Consider the following 15,820-nt stretch of genomic DNA (forward strand, 5'->3'; position numbering starts at 1 on the left):
GTACGGGATCATTAACATTTTAATAGTTCGGACATTTACGCACACGGCAATACCAAATATGTCTATAAAATAAATTTTTTACGCTTTTTGGGGGTAAAATAGGAAAAAACTGACGTTTTACTTTTTTATTGGGGAAGGGATTTTTCATAGTCCCATAGGGGACTATTCATAGCAATACCATGATTGCTAATACTGATCTGTTCTATGTATAGGACATAGAACAGATCAGTGTTATCGGCGATCTTCTGCTCTGGTCTGCTCGATCTCAGACCAGAGCAGGAGACGCCGGGAGCCGGAAGGAGGAATGTGAGGGGACCTCCGTGCGGCGTTCTGAATGATCGGATCCCCCCAGCAGCGCTGCGGACGATCCGATCATTCATTGAAATCACGCACTGCCGCAGATGCCGGGATATGTATTGATCCCGGCACCTGAGGGGTTAATGGCGGACGCCCGCGAGATCGCGGGCGTCGGCCATTGCCGGCGGGTCCCTGGCTGCGATCAGCAGCCGGGATCAGCCTCGCATGACACGGGCATCGCTCCGATGCCCGCGGTTATGCACAGGATGTAAATGTACGTCCTGGTGCATTAAGTACCACCGCACCAGGACGTACATTTACGTCCTGCGTCCTTAAGGGGTTAAGTGGGCAAAAGTCATGCTTCTGCTGAGACTACAGGAGAGAAATACTGTGTAAGTATATTCAACCTTTATAAACATTCTCACAGCATAACAGAAAAATGGGTGTCACGCCGAGCGCTCCGGGTCCCGCTGCCTCCCCGGAGAGCTCACGGCATGCCTCTGTCTGCAGCGCTCTGGTCGGCATTGTATAATTTGTATAATTTATTTGGAATAAATGTATAATTTATTTGGAATATCCATTTTCCTTATAAGCAGAGAGCTTGAAAGTAAAAAAAAAAATGCAAAATGTTCAATTTTTTCATCAAATTTTGGAATTTTTCATCAAGAAATGATGCAAGTATCGACAAAATTTTACCACTATCATAAAGTAGAATATGTCACGAAAAAACATTCTCGGAATCAGAATGAAAGGTAAAAGCATCCCAGAGTTATTAATGCTTGAGGTGACAGTGGTCAGATGTTCAAAAAATGGGCGGGTCCTTAAGGTATATTTGGGCTGGGCCCTTAAGAGGTTAAAGTAGAGCAGCAATTTTCAAAAATGTCATGAAAATTGCAAAATCTGAGGGGACAGATGTTACAGAACTACAACTCCCAGCATGCCTGGGCAGTCTAGGCATGCTGAGACTTGTAGTTTGGCAACATCTGGAGGGCTACAGTTTGGGCACCACTGTAACAGTGGTCCCCAAACTGTGACCCTCCAGATGTTGCAAAACTACAACTCCCAGCATGCCCAGACAGCCTTTGGCTGTCTGGGCATGCTGGGAGTTGCAGTTTGGCCTTCCTAGTGGTTGCTACAGTAAAGATCACTTTACTTTCATTTCCCCCCACCCACGTCGCTTCCCTACCTGAGCCAGGATCCAGCAGTCTGCAGCGATGATCAGCTTTTCCCAGGCATCTTCTCCTGCAGGTACCGACCTCCATCTTCTCCGCATGTTCCCCGCGACATCCAGGTGTGGGCAGAACGGGGGTTGCCATGGCAACCCACTGTCCTGCTCTGCCATTGGTCAGAATCAGTTTTGACCAATGGCAGGGGATAGGAGGAGATCGCATCACTGCGACCTCACTCCTACCCTGCAAGATGATCTGGGCTGTCACTGACAAGTCAGAATCATCACTATTTTCCGGGTGATCGGATCACCTGAGACCCGATCAGCCCGGAACAGCAAAAAATCGCATGTCTGAATTGACATGAGATTTTCTACGATCGCCGACATTGGGAGGTCTCAGGACCCCCCTCGGCGTTTGCCTCGGACGCCTGCTGAACGATTTCAGCAGGCGTCCGGTTTCACAACCCGCCCAGCGCGCGGCAGGATGTGAAATTCCCACGGACGTATGAGTACGTGCCTGGTCCTTAAGACCAAGGGCGCAGGGACGTACTCATACTTGCCTGGTCCTTAAGGGGTTAAAGAGGTACTCCAGTGTAAAAAAAAAATATTTCAATTCAACTTGTGCCAGAAAGTTAAACAAATTTGTAAATTACTTGTTAATGGCAATCCTTTCAGTACCTATTAGCTGCTGTATGCTCTACAGGAAGTTGTGTAGTTCTTTCCAGTCTAACCATAGTCCGTTTTGCTGCCACCTCTGTCCGTGTCAGGAACTGTCCAGAACAGGAGAGGTTTGCTATGGGGATTTGCTCTTGCTCTGCACAGTTCCTGACACAGACAGAGGTGGCAGCAGAGAGCACTGTGATCAGACTGGAAATAACTACACAACTTTCTCTGTAGTATACAGAAGCTGATAAGTACTGGAAGGAATAGGATTTTTATATAGTAGTTATTTACATAGCTGTTTAACTTTCTGCCAACAGATGATAAAAAAAAAAAAAATGTTTTCCACCGGAGTACCCCTTTAAGATTTTTAAATAGAAGTCATTTACTAAATTGTTTAACTTTCTGGGAACAGTTGATTTGAAAACATTTGTTTTCCATCAGAGTAAACCTTTAAGCCACCAAGTAGTTGTAGGTTTAAAAACTCTATCACCTCTTCTTCAACCTCCAAGTAGATGTCAAGACATCTACCAGCATCTACTAAACATCTGCAGCCTTCCATACTCACCTGAGGAGTAATCTACATAGACAATGTGCAAGGTAATTTGTAGATTAATATTTTCATAAAAAGAGAGTTTTAAGGTATACAAGGCTTACATGTTGCACATTTTATGACACTTCTAATTTTCAACTTGCCTTAAATGCTCAATTGTTTGTTCTAGGTTTCCAATTTTTTTTTCTGCCTGATCTCTTTGCTGTTTACTTGCCTGAAAGTATGAGACAAAAATACAAAAGATATGTCACTGAACTATCTTACACATTATTGCTATATAGTGTCTTAAAGGTGTATTCCAGGAAAAAACTTCTATATATATATATATATATATATATATATACATATTTATATATATATATATATATATATATATCCCCTTAAGGACCGGGGGTTTTTCCGTTTTTGCATTTTTGTTTTTTGCTCCTTGCCTTTAAAAAATCATAACTCTTTCAATTTTGCACCTAAAAATCCATATGATGGCTTATTTTTTGCGCCACCAATTCTACTTTGTAATGACATCAGTCATTTTGCCCAAAAATCTACAGTGAAATGGGCAAAAAATCATTGTGCGACAAAATTGAAAAAAAAAGGTGTTTTGTAACTTTTGGGGGCTTCCGTTTCTACGTAGTAAATTTTTCGGTAAAAATGACACCTGATATTTATTCTGTAGGTCCATACGATTAAAATGACACCCTACTTATATAGGTTTGATTTTGTCGGACTTCTGGAAAAAATCATACCTACATGCAGGAAAATTAATACGTTTAAAATTGTCATCTTCTGACCCCTATAACTTTTTTATTTTTCCGTGTATGGGGCAGTATGATCAGTATGATCTGTGCCGTGATCTGAAGTTTTTAACGGTACCATTTTTGCATTGATAGGACTTATTGATCGCTTTTTATTCATTTTTAAATTATATAAAAAGTGACCAAAAATGCACTATTTTGGACTTTGGAATTTTTTTTGCGCGCACGCCATTGACCGAGCGGTTTAATTAATGATATATTTTTATAATTCGGACATTTCCGCACGCGGTGATACCATATATGTTTATTTTTATTTACACTGTGTTTTTTTTTTTATTGGAAAAGGGGGGTGATTCAAATGTTTAATAGGGGAGGAGTTAAATGATCTTTATTCACTTTTTTTTTCCACTTTTTTTTTGCAGTGTTATAGGTCCCATAGGGACCTATAACACTGCACACACTGATCTTCATCATTGATCACTGGTTTCTCATAAGAAACCAGTGATCAACGATTCTGCCGCATGACTGCTCATGCCTGGATCTCAGGCACTGAGCAGTCATTCGGCGATCGGACAGCGAGGAGGCAGGAAGGGGCCCTCCCGCTGTCCTGTCAGCTGTTCGGGATGCCGCGATTAGTCACGGCTATCCCGAACAGCCCGACTGAGCTAGCCGGGAACTTTCACTTTCACTTTTAGCCGCACGGCTCAGCTCTGAGCACGCGGCTAAAGGGTTAATAGCGCGCAACGCCGCGATCGGCGCTGCACGCTATTAGAGGTGGGTCCCGGCTTCACTATGACGCCGGGCCCGCCGTGATATGACGCGGGGTTACTGTGTAACCCCGCGTTAGATCAGAAGAGCAGGACCAAGGACGTACTGGTACGTCCTTGGTCCTTAAGGGGATATATATCAACTGGCTTTTTTGTAAATTACTTCTATTAAAAATCTTAATCCTTTCAATAATTATCATCTGTTGAAGTTTAGTTGTTGTTTTCTGTCTGGCAATAGTGCTCTCTGCTGACATCTCTGCTTATCTTGGGAACTGCACAGAGTAGAAGAGGTTTGCTATGGGGATTTTCTTCTAAACTGGGCAGTTCCCGAGACACGTGTCATCAGAGAGCACTTAGACAGAAAAGAACAACTCAACTTCAGCAGCTCATAAGTACTGAAAGGATTAAGATTTTTTAATAGAAGTAATTTACAAATCTGTTTAACTTTCTGGAGCCAGTTGATATATAAAAATAAGTTTTTTCCTGGATAACCCCTTTAACCCCTTAGGGACGTGGGGTTTTTCAGTTTTTGCACTTTCTTTTTTCCTCCTTACCTTTTAAAAATCATAACCCTTTCAATTTTCCACGTAAAAATCCATATTATGGCTTATTTTTTGCGTCACCAAAAAATAATTTTACCCAAAAATTCACGGCGAAACGGAAAAAGAATCATTGTGCGACAAAATCGAAGAAAAAATGCCATTTTGTAACTTTTGGGGGCTTCCGTTTCTACGCAGTGCATATTTCGGTAAAAATGACACCTTATCATTATTCTGTAGGTCCATACGGTTAAAAGGATACCCTACTTAGATAGGTTTCATTTTGTCATACTTCTGGAAAAAATCATAACTACATGCAGGAAAATTTATACATTTAAAAATTTCCTCTTCTGATCCTTATAACTTTTTATTTTTCCACGTACAGGGCGGTACATTATGACTCATTTTTTCCACGTACATTATGACTCATTTTTTGCGCCGTGATCTGAAGTTTTTATCGTTATCATTTTTGTTTTGATCGGACTTTTGGAACACTTTTTATTCATTTTTTAATGGTATAAAAAGTGACCAAAATACGCTTTTTTGGACTTTGGAATTTTTTTACGTGTACGCCATTGACCGTGAGGTTTAATTAACTATATATTTTTATAGTTCGGACATTTACGCACGCGGCGATACCACATATGTTTATTTTTATTTACACTGTTTTATTTTTTTATGGGAAAAGTGGGTGATTCAAACTTTTATTAGGGAAGGGGTTAAATGACACTGCACACACTGATCTCTTAGGCTGGGTCCACACTACGTTTTGTCCCATACGGGAGCGCATACGGCAGGGGGGAGCTAAAAGCTCGCGCTCCCGTATGTGACCGTATGCGCTCCCGTATGTCATTCATTTCAATGAGCCGACCGGAGTGAAACGTTCGGTCCGGTCGGCTCATTTTTGCGCCGTATGCGCTTTTACAACCGGACCTAAAACCGTTGTTGACCACAGTTTTAGGTCCGGTTGTAAAAGCGCATACGGCGCAAAAATGAGCCGACCGGACTGAACGTTTCACTCCGGTCGGCTCATTGAAATGAATGGCATACGGGAGCGCATACGGTAACATACGGGAGCGCGAGCTTTTAGCTCCCCCCTGCCGTATGCGCTCCCGTATGGGACAAAACGTAGTGTGGACCCAGCCTTACACAGATCACTGGCGTGTATTAACACGCCTGTGATCAGTGTTATCGGCGCTTGACTGCTCCTGCCTGGATCTCAGGCACGGAGCAGTCATTTGTCGATCGGACACCGAGGAGGAAGGTAAGGGCCCTCCCAGTGTCCTGTAAGCTGTTCGGGACGCCGGGATTTCACCGCGGCGGTCCTGAACAGCCCGACTGAGCAGCCGGGTCACTTTCACAAACGGCGGTCAGCTTTGATTGCCGCGTCTGAAGGGTTAATACAGGGCATCACAGCGATCGGTGATGTCCTGTATTAGCCGCGGGTCCCGGCCGTTGATAGCCGCCGGGACCGACCCGGTATGCCGCAGGGACACCGCGTGACCCAGCGGCATATCGCGGGAGTCGGCGGAGGATGTAAATATACGTCCTTCTTCGTTAAGGGGTTAAGTACATATATAAGAATATGCTATACAATAGTACACATTTGAGGAGATTTATCAAAATCTGTGCAGCTGACCAATTGCCCATAGCAACCAATCAGATTGTTTGTTTTATTTTTCATAGACCTTTACAATATTTAAAGAAGTGATCTGTATAGGTGCTGCTAAATCTTCCCAATTGTCCATTGACCTATTGACTCCTATTGTAAAGAAAATAATCATACTGATTTTTGCAGGTTGCCTCTGTAAGGAAAGACATAGTCAATGCAGTTAACATAGTTAGTAAATAGGATACTGATCAAATGTATGCTACACTCTTTTGGCATAAATTTAGTTTGTAAAAAATCTATGGACATTTTCATCCTATACTACAAGACCAAGCTCTAAAATTTTTATTTTTATCTAGCGGAGTACCTGGTGTTGCCCGGTTTTTCCTTCCTAATCCTTGTTGTGGAGGAAAATCAACAGAGGAAGCTTTTGACTTCATATCCCGTCCTCATATATTGTTGTCATATCCCAACCCCATATCCTTACCTCCTATCCCGTCCTCCTATCCCGACCTCCTATCCTGACCTACTATCCTGACCTCCTATCCCGACCTCCTATCCTGACCTCCTATCCCGACCCGTAATATGTGTACCAAGTATTTAAATATCTACAGCCGTACGGAAGTTATGTGGGAACATACCATTGATTTGCATGGGACTTTAAAAAAATAAATAAATAATCGACCCTCACAAATGGGGGTAGTTAAGGGTTAAATTAACTATCCTATATTTTAAGTGGACATATAAGTAACATGTGACCAAGTATTATTGAAATATCCCCAGCCGTTTGGAAGTTATGCAGTAACATATATTTCCCATAGACTTGTACGGGACCTTAAACAAAAACCCTTACCCTGTCAAATGGGGGGTGAGTAAGGGTTAAAGGGGTTATCCAGGAAAAAACTTTTTTTTATATATCAACTGGCTCCAGAAAGTTAAACAGATTTGTAAATTATCGTATAGATGAGTAGTTTGGCACTGCTAACTTCTGTACCTGAAGGCGAGTGGACAAGACACCCTCAGATTCGTCCTACAGAACAGTACTTTTGTATATGAAGGCAGGTGGTATAGACAGGACACCGGGACCCCGATGGGGACACCGGTGTCCTGTACATACGCTAATCTGTATTTAGCTAACTTTGAGAATAACATAGTATATACTACCGCTAATCCATTCATTAAATACATAAGAACTTATGTCCGATTTGTGGACGATATTCTGTTAATATGGTCAGGAACTAAAAACCAATTATATCAGTTTGTAGATTATCTTAATGATGCTAAGGGATATAATATGGAGTTTACACACCAATATGGCAGTGGTACGCTGGAATTCCTAGACATTAAATTGATAGTGAAAGAAGGGAAACTAATAAGTAAAGGTTACAGGAAGGAAGTGGCAAAGAATACGATACTTCACTACCAAAGTACCCACACACAAGCAGTCAAAAACGGTATTCCATATGGACAGTTTCTACGTTTAAAAAGAAATAACACACAAGATTCAACATATCAAAAACAGGCAACTGAGTTAGAAAGAAGACTAATAGAACGTAACTACCCAGTAGATCTAATTAAGAAAGGGAGACAAAAAGCAGATGGAAAAAATAGAGAAGAATTGTGCAGAAAAAAACAAAAAAACGCGCCTTTGAATAGGTTCACATTCACATTTCAGAATTCACCGGTAAATAAAATGATAGAGAGAGCAATTAGGAGGAACTGGTATATACTAGAGACAGATGAAGACCTCAAAGAAATGGCAGGAAAGAAACCATTAATCTCCTATAGGAAAACGAAAACAATAGGAGAAGTATTGAAATGCGCACATAATACACAAAAAGATAAAGAAAAGAAGAGTAAAACAGACTGGTTAACTAGTCACGTACCAATAAGGAATTTCCAATGTAAAAATTGTAATTTTTGTAAATATAATCTTGGCTTGCAAACATTCAGAATAGGCCCAATCACCCATACGGTTAGCGAACTTATTACGTGTAAGACAAAAAACGTGGTTTATGTTATATTCTGCCCATGTGGCTTCTACTATATAGGAAAAACAATCAGACAAACGTGCGCAAGAATTAGAGAGCACTTTTACTCTCTACGCACTAAAAAGGGAGCACCCAGATTTATTTCCCACAAAGTAGAAGCCCATGGAGGAAGTCACGAATCTTTTAGGTTTGCAGGAATAGAAAAAGTTACTGCACGGCCGGGGCTAAGATCGGACAAAAACCTTCTTAGAAGAGAGACACAATGGATAATTGCTACTGACGCAACGGGAGTCTTAGGGCTTAATGACAAAGTTGATGTCTCAGTTTGCTTCTAAGAATGTTTTTTACGGTACCAGTCCTGACAGTCTGAACAATGAGCTAGATCTAAGTAGGAACAAGCTTAACAAAGCAACCTCCTCCCCTTCTTTTAACGTCACAAGGTGTGTTTGATGGTGATAGGTCCAATTACTAAACTCACCTGTATAAGAAGATGACACGTTCCGGTAAAGAGTTAGGCCCGTTGAAGCACTACTAAGTGTGAAACACAGGTGTCGCCTCTCTGTGGTACCCCCCTTGTACCATCCGTCGTCTCCCCGAGAATTGTACTACGGCTGTGAGTAATGTGCAATAAAATCTGCTGAATTGGAAATCCGGTGAGTGCCGACTTTTCTTTGTTTTCTCATGTGCAGATTTGTAAATTACTTCTATTAAAAAATCTTAATCCTTTCAGTACTTATTAGCTGCTGAAGTTGAGTTGTTCCTTTCTGTCTAAGTGCTCTCTGATGACACGTGTCTCGGGAACCGCCCAGTTTAGAAGCAAATCCCCATAGCAAACCTCTTCTACTCTGTGCAGTTCCCGAGATAAGCAGAGATGTCCGCAGAGAGCACTATTGCCAGACAGAAAACAACAACTCAACTGCAACAGATGATAATAATTGAAAGGATTAAGATTTTTTAATAGAAGTAATTTACAAATCTGTTTAACTTTCTGGAGCCAGTTGATATAAAACATTTTTTTTTTCCTGGAATACCTCTTTAAATTACCTATCCTATGTTTGTTGTTGACATATAAGTAACATGTGTGCCAAGTTTCATGTTAATATCTTTAGCCGTTTGGACGTGATGCTGCAACATACACACATTGGGAGGGATTCAGCATTATGTGTCTATTGTAGACACAGTTCTATCCATTTACACTGCTTGTCTATTGTACACTCTTGCTCAGAATTTACTGTGCACTCCTTTGATAAATCTTGTGCAAATATAGAATCATCGCCCCCCCTCGCTCTAACGTACACTCCTTCTCTACCTCATAGGAAAAGTGGACGTAAGGAATTTGTTCAATTGCTTTGAGGCCAGGATTCCATTGAGGTTTTTTATGCATCCTAAAAAACACCAGAAAAAATGTCCCAGCTTTTTCCTGCGTTTTGTCAGTTTTTTTTTTACTTTTAAATTTAGATACGTTTATGCGGAGGACTATGTCAGATTTTGTTGATTGTGACTATGACCAGCTTTTTTTTTTTATGTCAATAAAAGGGTTAACGAGGGCTGTGGGGAGTGTTTTTTTTAAATAAAAATTTTTTTTCATTGTGTTGTGTTTTTTATAATTTAATTTTCAGGCTAAGTAGTGGAAGGCATCTTGTAGACATGATCTATTACTAGGCCGGGGCTTAGCATTAGCCCCCAATACAGCTAGCGCTAACCCCCAATTATTACCCCGGTACTCACCGCCACAGGGGTTCCAGGAAGAGCCAGTACCAACAGGGCCAGAGCATCAAAAATGGTGCTCCTAGACCTAGGCGGTAACAGGCTGGCGTTATTTAGTCTGGGGAGGACCAGTAACAATGCTCGCCCACCCTGGTAACATTATGCTGTTGCTGCTTGGTTGGTATCTGGCTGATACTGAAAAAATTAGGGAACCACACACTTTTTTTATTTATAAAAAAAAAAACGCATAGGGTTCCCCCTATTTTCAGTATCAGCCAGATACCAACCAAGCAGCAATAGCCTGAGGATACCAGGGTGGGCGAAGACCATTGTTACTGGCCCTCCCCAGCCTAAATAACGCCAGCCTGTTACCGCCTAGGAGCACCATTTTTGACGCTCCAGGCCTGTTGGTACCGGCTCTTCCCGTCACCCCTGTGGCGGTGGGTACCGGGGTAATAATTGGGGGTTAGTGCTAGCTGATTTTGGGGCTAACACTAAGCCCTGGCTTAGTAATGGACTCCCTCTATAAGACAGCTTCCACTACTAACCCTGAAAATTCAATTATAAAAAACACGGACACATTGAAAAAAAAAATTTATTTAAAAAAAATCACTCCCCCACAGCCCTCGTTAACCATATTATTGAAATAAAAAAAAAATGCTGGTCATCGTCGTAGTCCACCGAATCTGATGTAATCCTCCGCATTCACGTATCTGAAATGATAGAGAAAAACAAGAAATACGGGTTAGTAAATTTTTTGTGCACTCCCCTGGGAAGAGCGCACATAATGCAGTGTGTTCTTAAACAGGGATCCTCCAATTGTTGCCAAACTACAACTCCCATCATGGGGGACTGTAGTTAAGCAACAGCTGGAGGCACACTGGTTACAAAACACTGAGAGTTTGTTACTTAACTCAGTGTTTCCCAACCTGTGCGCCTCCAGCTGTTGCCAAACTACAATTCCCAGCATGTACGGTTTGTCAGTGCATGCTGGGAGTTATAGTTTTGCAACAGCTGGAGGCACACAGATAGGGAAACATTGAGTTAGGAAACAGACAATGTTTCCCAACCAGTGCGCCTCCAGTTGTTACAAAACTTCAACTCCTGGCATGCCCAGGCAGTCCAGACATGCTGGGAGTTGAAGTTTTGTAACATCTGGCCCTTCAGATGTTGCCTAACTACAACTCCCAGCATGCCTGGGCAGTCTGGGCATGCTTGGAGTTGAAGTTTTGCAACATCTGGAGGGCTACAGTTTGGACACCACTACTAAGCGGTCTCCCAACTGTTCTCCTCCAGTTGTTGCAAAACTACAACTCCCAGCATGCCCTTCGGCTGTCTGGGCATGCCGGGAGTTGTAGTTTTGCAACAACTGGAGGCACACTGGTTGGGAAACTCAGTGTTTCCCAACCTAACTCAGTGTTTCCCAACCTGTGTTCCTCCAGCTGTTGCAAAACTTCAACTCCAAGCATGCCCAGGCATGCTGGAAGTTGTAGTTCAGCAACATCTGAAGGGCCAGATGTTACAGAACTACAGCTCCCAGCATGCCTGGACTGTCTGGGCATGCTGAGAGTTGTAGTTTTGCAACATCTGGAAGAGCACAGATTGGAGACCACTGCACAGTGGTCTCCAAACTGCGGCCCTCCAGACGTTGCAAAGCTACAACTCCCAGCATGCCCAGACAGCCAAAGGCTGTCTGGGCATGCTGGGAGTTGTAGTTTTGAAACTCCTAGAAGCAGCAGTGAATATCACTTTACGGCGATCTTCACTGCTGCCTCCACTTGCCTGCCACTGCTGCCTTCTAGACTTGCCTGCCGCCTGTCCCCGGTCCTTACTGCCGCACCGTCCCCGCCGGTCCCACAGCAGGTATGAGCCGCGATCTGAACTTTAACCCCCCCACAGTCAGCGATCACTGTGATTGGTCCACAGGGACCAACCACAATGATCGCTGACCAGGACCATCCACAGATGGTCCTGGGGGGGCTTGCAGAAGTTGTCCCCCGCTGGTAACAGCGGGACTTCTGCCAGTTAACCCGTGCGATGCCGCGCATTGCTGGGTTTAACTGCATGACATATATAAATGTCATGATGCGCTAACTACCTGCACATCATGACATTTATATATGTAATTCTGCAGGAACAGGTTAAATTGGGGGGGGCACAAGGGGGGCACGGCCTGATCTAGGGGGGCCACTCCCCCCCAGCGACGCCACTGCCCTCATGGCACCCCCCTTGTGAGTGGCACCCGGGGTGGGACGCCCCTTCACGCCCTTGGTACTGATGTAATGCAGATCGCAGCAGATATCCAGAATGATCTGCTGCGTTCCGCATTTAAATGAAAAAGCCGGTGGTACATGCGGCCACATCGCGCTGCCACCGGCTTCTATATACACTGTCAGAATTCATAATCCCCGCCGGGAGAGGGGAGCTCTGATTGGAGAATAGCTATTGACCAATCAGAGCTTCCGTGTTCCGGCGGCGGGGATTATGAATTATGACAGTGTATGTAGAAGCCGGTGACAGCGCAGTGAAGCCGCATATACCGCCGACTTTTACAGTTAATAAATGCGGATCGCAGCGGGTTTCTGGATAATGACCTGCTGCGATCTGCAACTCAGCCCCTGGACTATAACTCCCATCATGGTCAGAGTCTGTCCATGATGGGAGTTGCAGTCCTTACTGTGTGAAAATACACACTTTGGTTCGTGTCCTCCGAGGTGGTGTATATTTGCGCAAAAAAATGAGACTTGCGTTCTTTTTGTGCGACCCAAAAAAAAAACGTAGTTAGTAAATCGATGTCTACAGGAAAAATGGCACTACGGTACACCTGAAGGGTGACATCTTTAGAAAAAGGTCCACCAAAAAAGACGCACAAAAAGAACGCGCAAGATTTTGCGCAAGAAAATACACTTAAAATTACTCTATATAGATTGATGACTCCCCCCCCATTGAGTTTTATATATATATAGATTGTGAAAAATATTTCAATTTTCAAAGTGTTGGTCTTTCCCCTAATAATAAATATGAACAATGTGCATTCATTGGCTCCCACCACTAATTTTAGGTAGTGCCCTCCTGTCAATGCTGACAGAGGCATATATCAAGACAGAATGCCAGTGGTGGGTCAGGGGTGCGATTGTCTCCATGGTGCTGAGAAATCTATTATTAAGCCTGCCAACATCAAAATATAATGTTATTGATCCTGTAAGGTGAATCGTAAATAGGAAAGAAAAATATAAAATGCCAGAATTGTGTTTTTGGTTACTTCATATTCCAGATTTTTTTTTAAATAACAATAATAAATAAAATAACAAATCATGGTTCAAAATGTGGTGGTCTTGGGTGTTGCGGTGATAAGTGTAGGGTATTTTGGTGTTAACCCTTAATTGTCGTGACGCCAGGGTGCGGTTTCCTCAATGCAATAGTCCTACCGCAACCGTCCCACAAACGTCAGGGAGATTTAACTCAATGTCCACAGCAGATTTTATGAAGTAAACAAAGTAACTTTACGGCATATTTTATGCAACGACATGGAACATAACAGTCTTTGAGAGAGAGAACCGTGGTACAGGTTCCTGACAGGTTTGCTGGGACTCCGGGATCAATGAGCTTTGGTGCTAGCCACTGTGCTACTATTTTTAGGAGATCTGAGCTTCTAGTAGACACACAGGATTCAGTAGTTTGAACTCTTGGGTATCACATGACCCAAAGGTCCTTAAACCATAATACAATTGAATTAAAGACACGTGACCTCTAAGGTCCTATACAGAGGTATTCCTATATAACACATTAAAAACACACACATATATATATATATATATATATATATACATATACATTAAATACCATTTACATGAGGCGACTAGGGGTTAGCCCAACAGGAGAGCCCTATTGACATGGAGGGACTCTGGCTGAGGGGACTTTAGACAAAGGGACAGGTCCTGTACTGGGACACCACAAACCCCCTTTCTTAAAACAAGTCGTCCTCGACATAGGTTCCCAAAAGACAAAGGGACGAAATTACCATAAGGCCAGACACAGTCCTGGGCATAATTGCAAATGTCCTTGATCAGGCTGTAGATAAATAACAAGATAGAGTCCTTGTACATAGGGAAATGTCCATACAAGCTCCAACATTTTTATATAAACAAAATTATGTTATCTGGGTTTTTTCTGAGTTTAACACATATAGCTATGCATTAAGTAAATGATACATGACATTTGATCTATATTTTTCTCTATATATATTTTTCTTCTTGACTGACAAGTACTTTTGATACGGAACTGAATGTATAATGAGGGTGAGGCTTTTACATACCATCATTACCGTAAATTTATTATATCATACACTTTTCCTAGAGTTATACACTTTTTGCGGATTGGGTTGCCTGAGGCTTTCTGCCCAATGCCTTAGCTGCTAGGGTCTATAGGTATCAAACACTTAACCCTAGAACTCTGAACTAGATAACAATTACATTGATTATTGAGCTACAGGAGCAACTTCTGGCCAGGAAGAGCATCCTGAACACATAGGAGACAAAAGAACCCATTAGTGCATAAACAGTGGTATGGAACTGAAATGTAGCATGTTACAGTCCCTAAAAAATATTTTTGTTGTTTTTGTGAGATATTTTTTCTGAATTATGTGTACTGAATGTTATGGGGAAGTACACTAGTGAAAGCTATGAAATGTACTATGTGTACACTGTATTTTACGAGTGTAGTCAGTCTTGATATCTGAGAGGAATGTTCCTATAGACGTTAGTGAGAGGTGGCATTAATATTACTCTCAGAGGAGCTGGGAGAACACCTTAAGGTAAACACTATAACACCTGAAAGAGAAAAAGTATTTTGTGTACAGGAATTGAGACTTCTGTAAAATAACCATGGACTTTGGTTTGACATTTTATAATAACAGACATTTTATTGGCAAAACACCAAAAATATTCAGGCACATTCACCTGCTGTATATGTGCAATCTGTATCAAACTAAAATATATTACTATGGTTATTTACAATAAACGGACACGTAAGGATTAGACGTCCACCTACGTTAGGAGTCCATAATATAACATGGCTGTACCAAGGCCGGGCACACACTTACACGAATCTCCTCGGACAAGGAGTCTCTCGGCCAAAGGCCGGGCAAAAGCTTAAAGAGGCACTGTGATTGTTAAAAACTTTTCATATATTGCAGGACTCATTATAATATGACATTTCACAATATACACCTGTTAAAAAAAAATTACATTTTCACCTGAAATTCAAGCTCAAAATAGCCGCCACTATGGGTCGCCTGTCTTTTAGCCAGACAGACTAGTCTAGATTTTACAGCATACTGGATACCGGCTGTAAAGCATACCGGTATCCAGTATAGGAGATTTCTATTGTGTATGCAAAACTACAGATAAAGGATGTGTGGACATGCTGGGAGCTGTAGTTTTAAAACAGCTGGAGGCAACACTGCTCTAACACAGTTATTTACAAACATTGCAGCTTCAGATGTTACTAAACTACAGCTCCCAGCATGCTGAAATAGTCAAAGCTTTCTCGGACTCCTGAATGACAAAGAAGTTGATCAGACATTCAGGAGTCTGTGAAAGATGAATGACACACATAGTGACAGCTATGCTGATTAGCATCCAGCTTTACTAGGAGAAGATAAAACAGAACATGTATTCATAAAAATGCTGTACTTTTATCTAAAAAATCCTTGCACTAATTTTATAAAGATCTATTCTTATATTTATACATTTTATCCTGTTATGAATTCCCCATAA

The 15,820-nt window shown here is 42.1% G+C and overlaps 1 protein-coding gene across 7 annotated transcripts in view; it reads right to left on the minus strand.

The window, feature by feature from the left end:
* The window catches only part of SYCP1 (synaptonemal complex protein 1), a 955,469-nt gene that overhangs the window by 360,912 nt on the left and 578,737 nt on the right, over window positions 1-15,820 (minus strand). For all 7 annotated transcript variants that reach the window (XM_056558361.1, XM_056558359.1, XM_056558362.1 and 4 more), the window contains one exon: window positions 2,822-2,892. In XM_056558361.1, the coding sequence (XP_056414336.1) occupies window positions 2,822-2,892 (71 nt within the window). The remainder of the gene's footprint in view (window positions 1-2,821; window positions 2,893-15,820) is intronic.

This window comes from Hyla sarda, chromosome 2, assembly GCF_029499605.1.
Source record: "Hyla sarda isolate aHylSar1 chromosome 2, aHylSar1.hap1, whole genome shotgun sequence".
NCBI classification, from domain to species: domain Eukaryota; kingdom Metazoa; phylum Chordata; class Amphibia; order Anura; family Hylidae; genus Hyla; species Hyla sarda.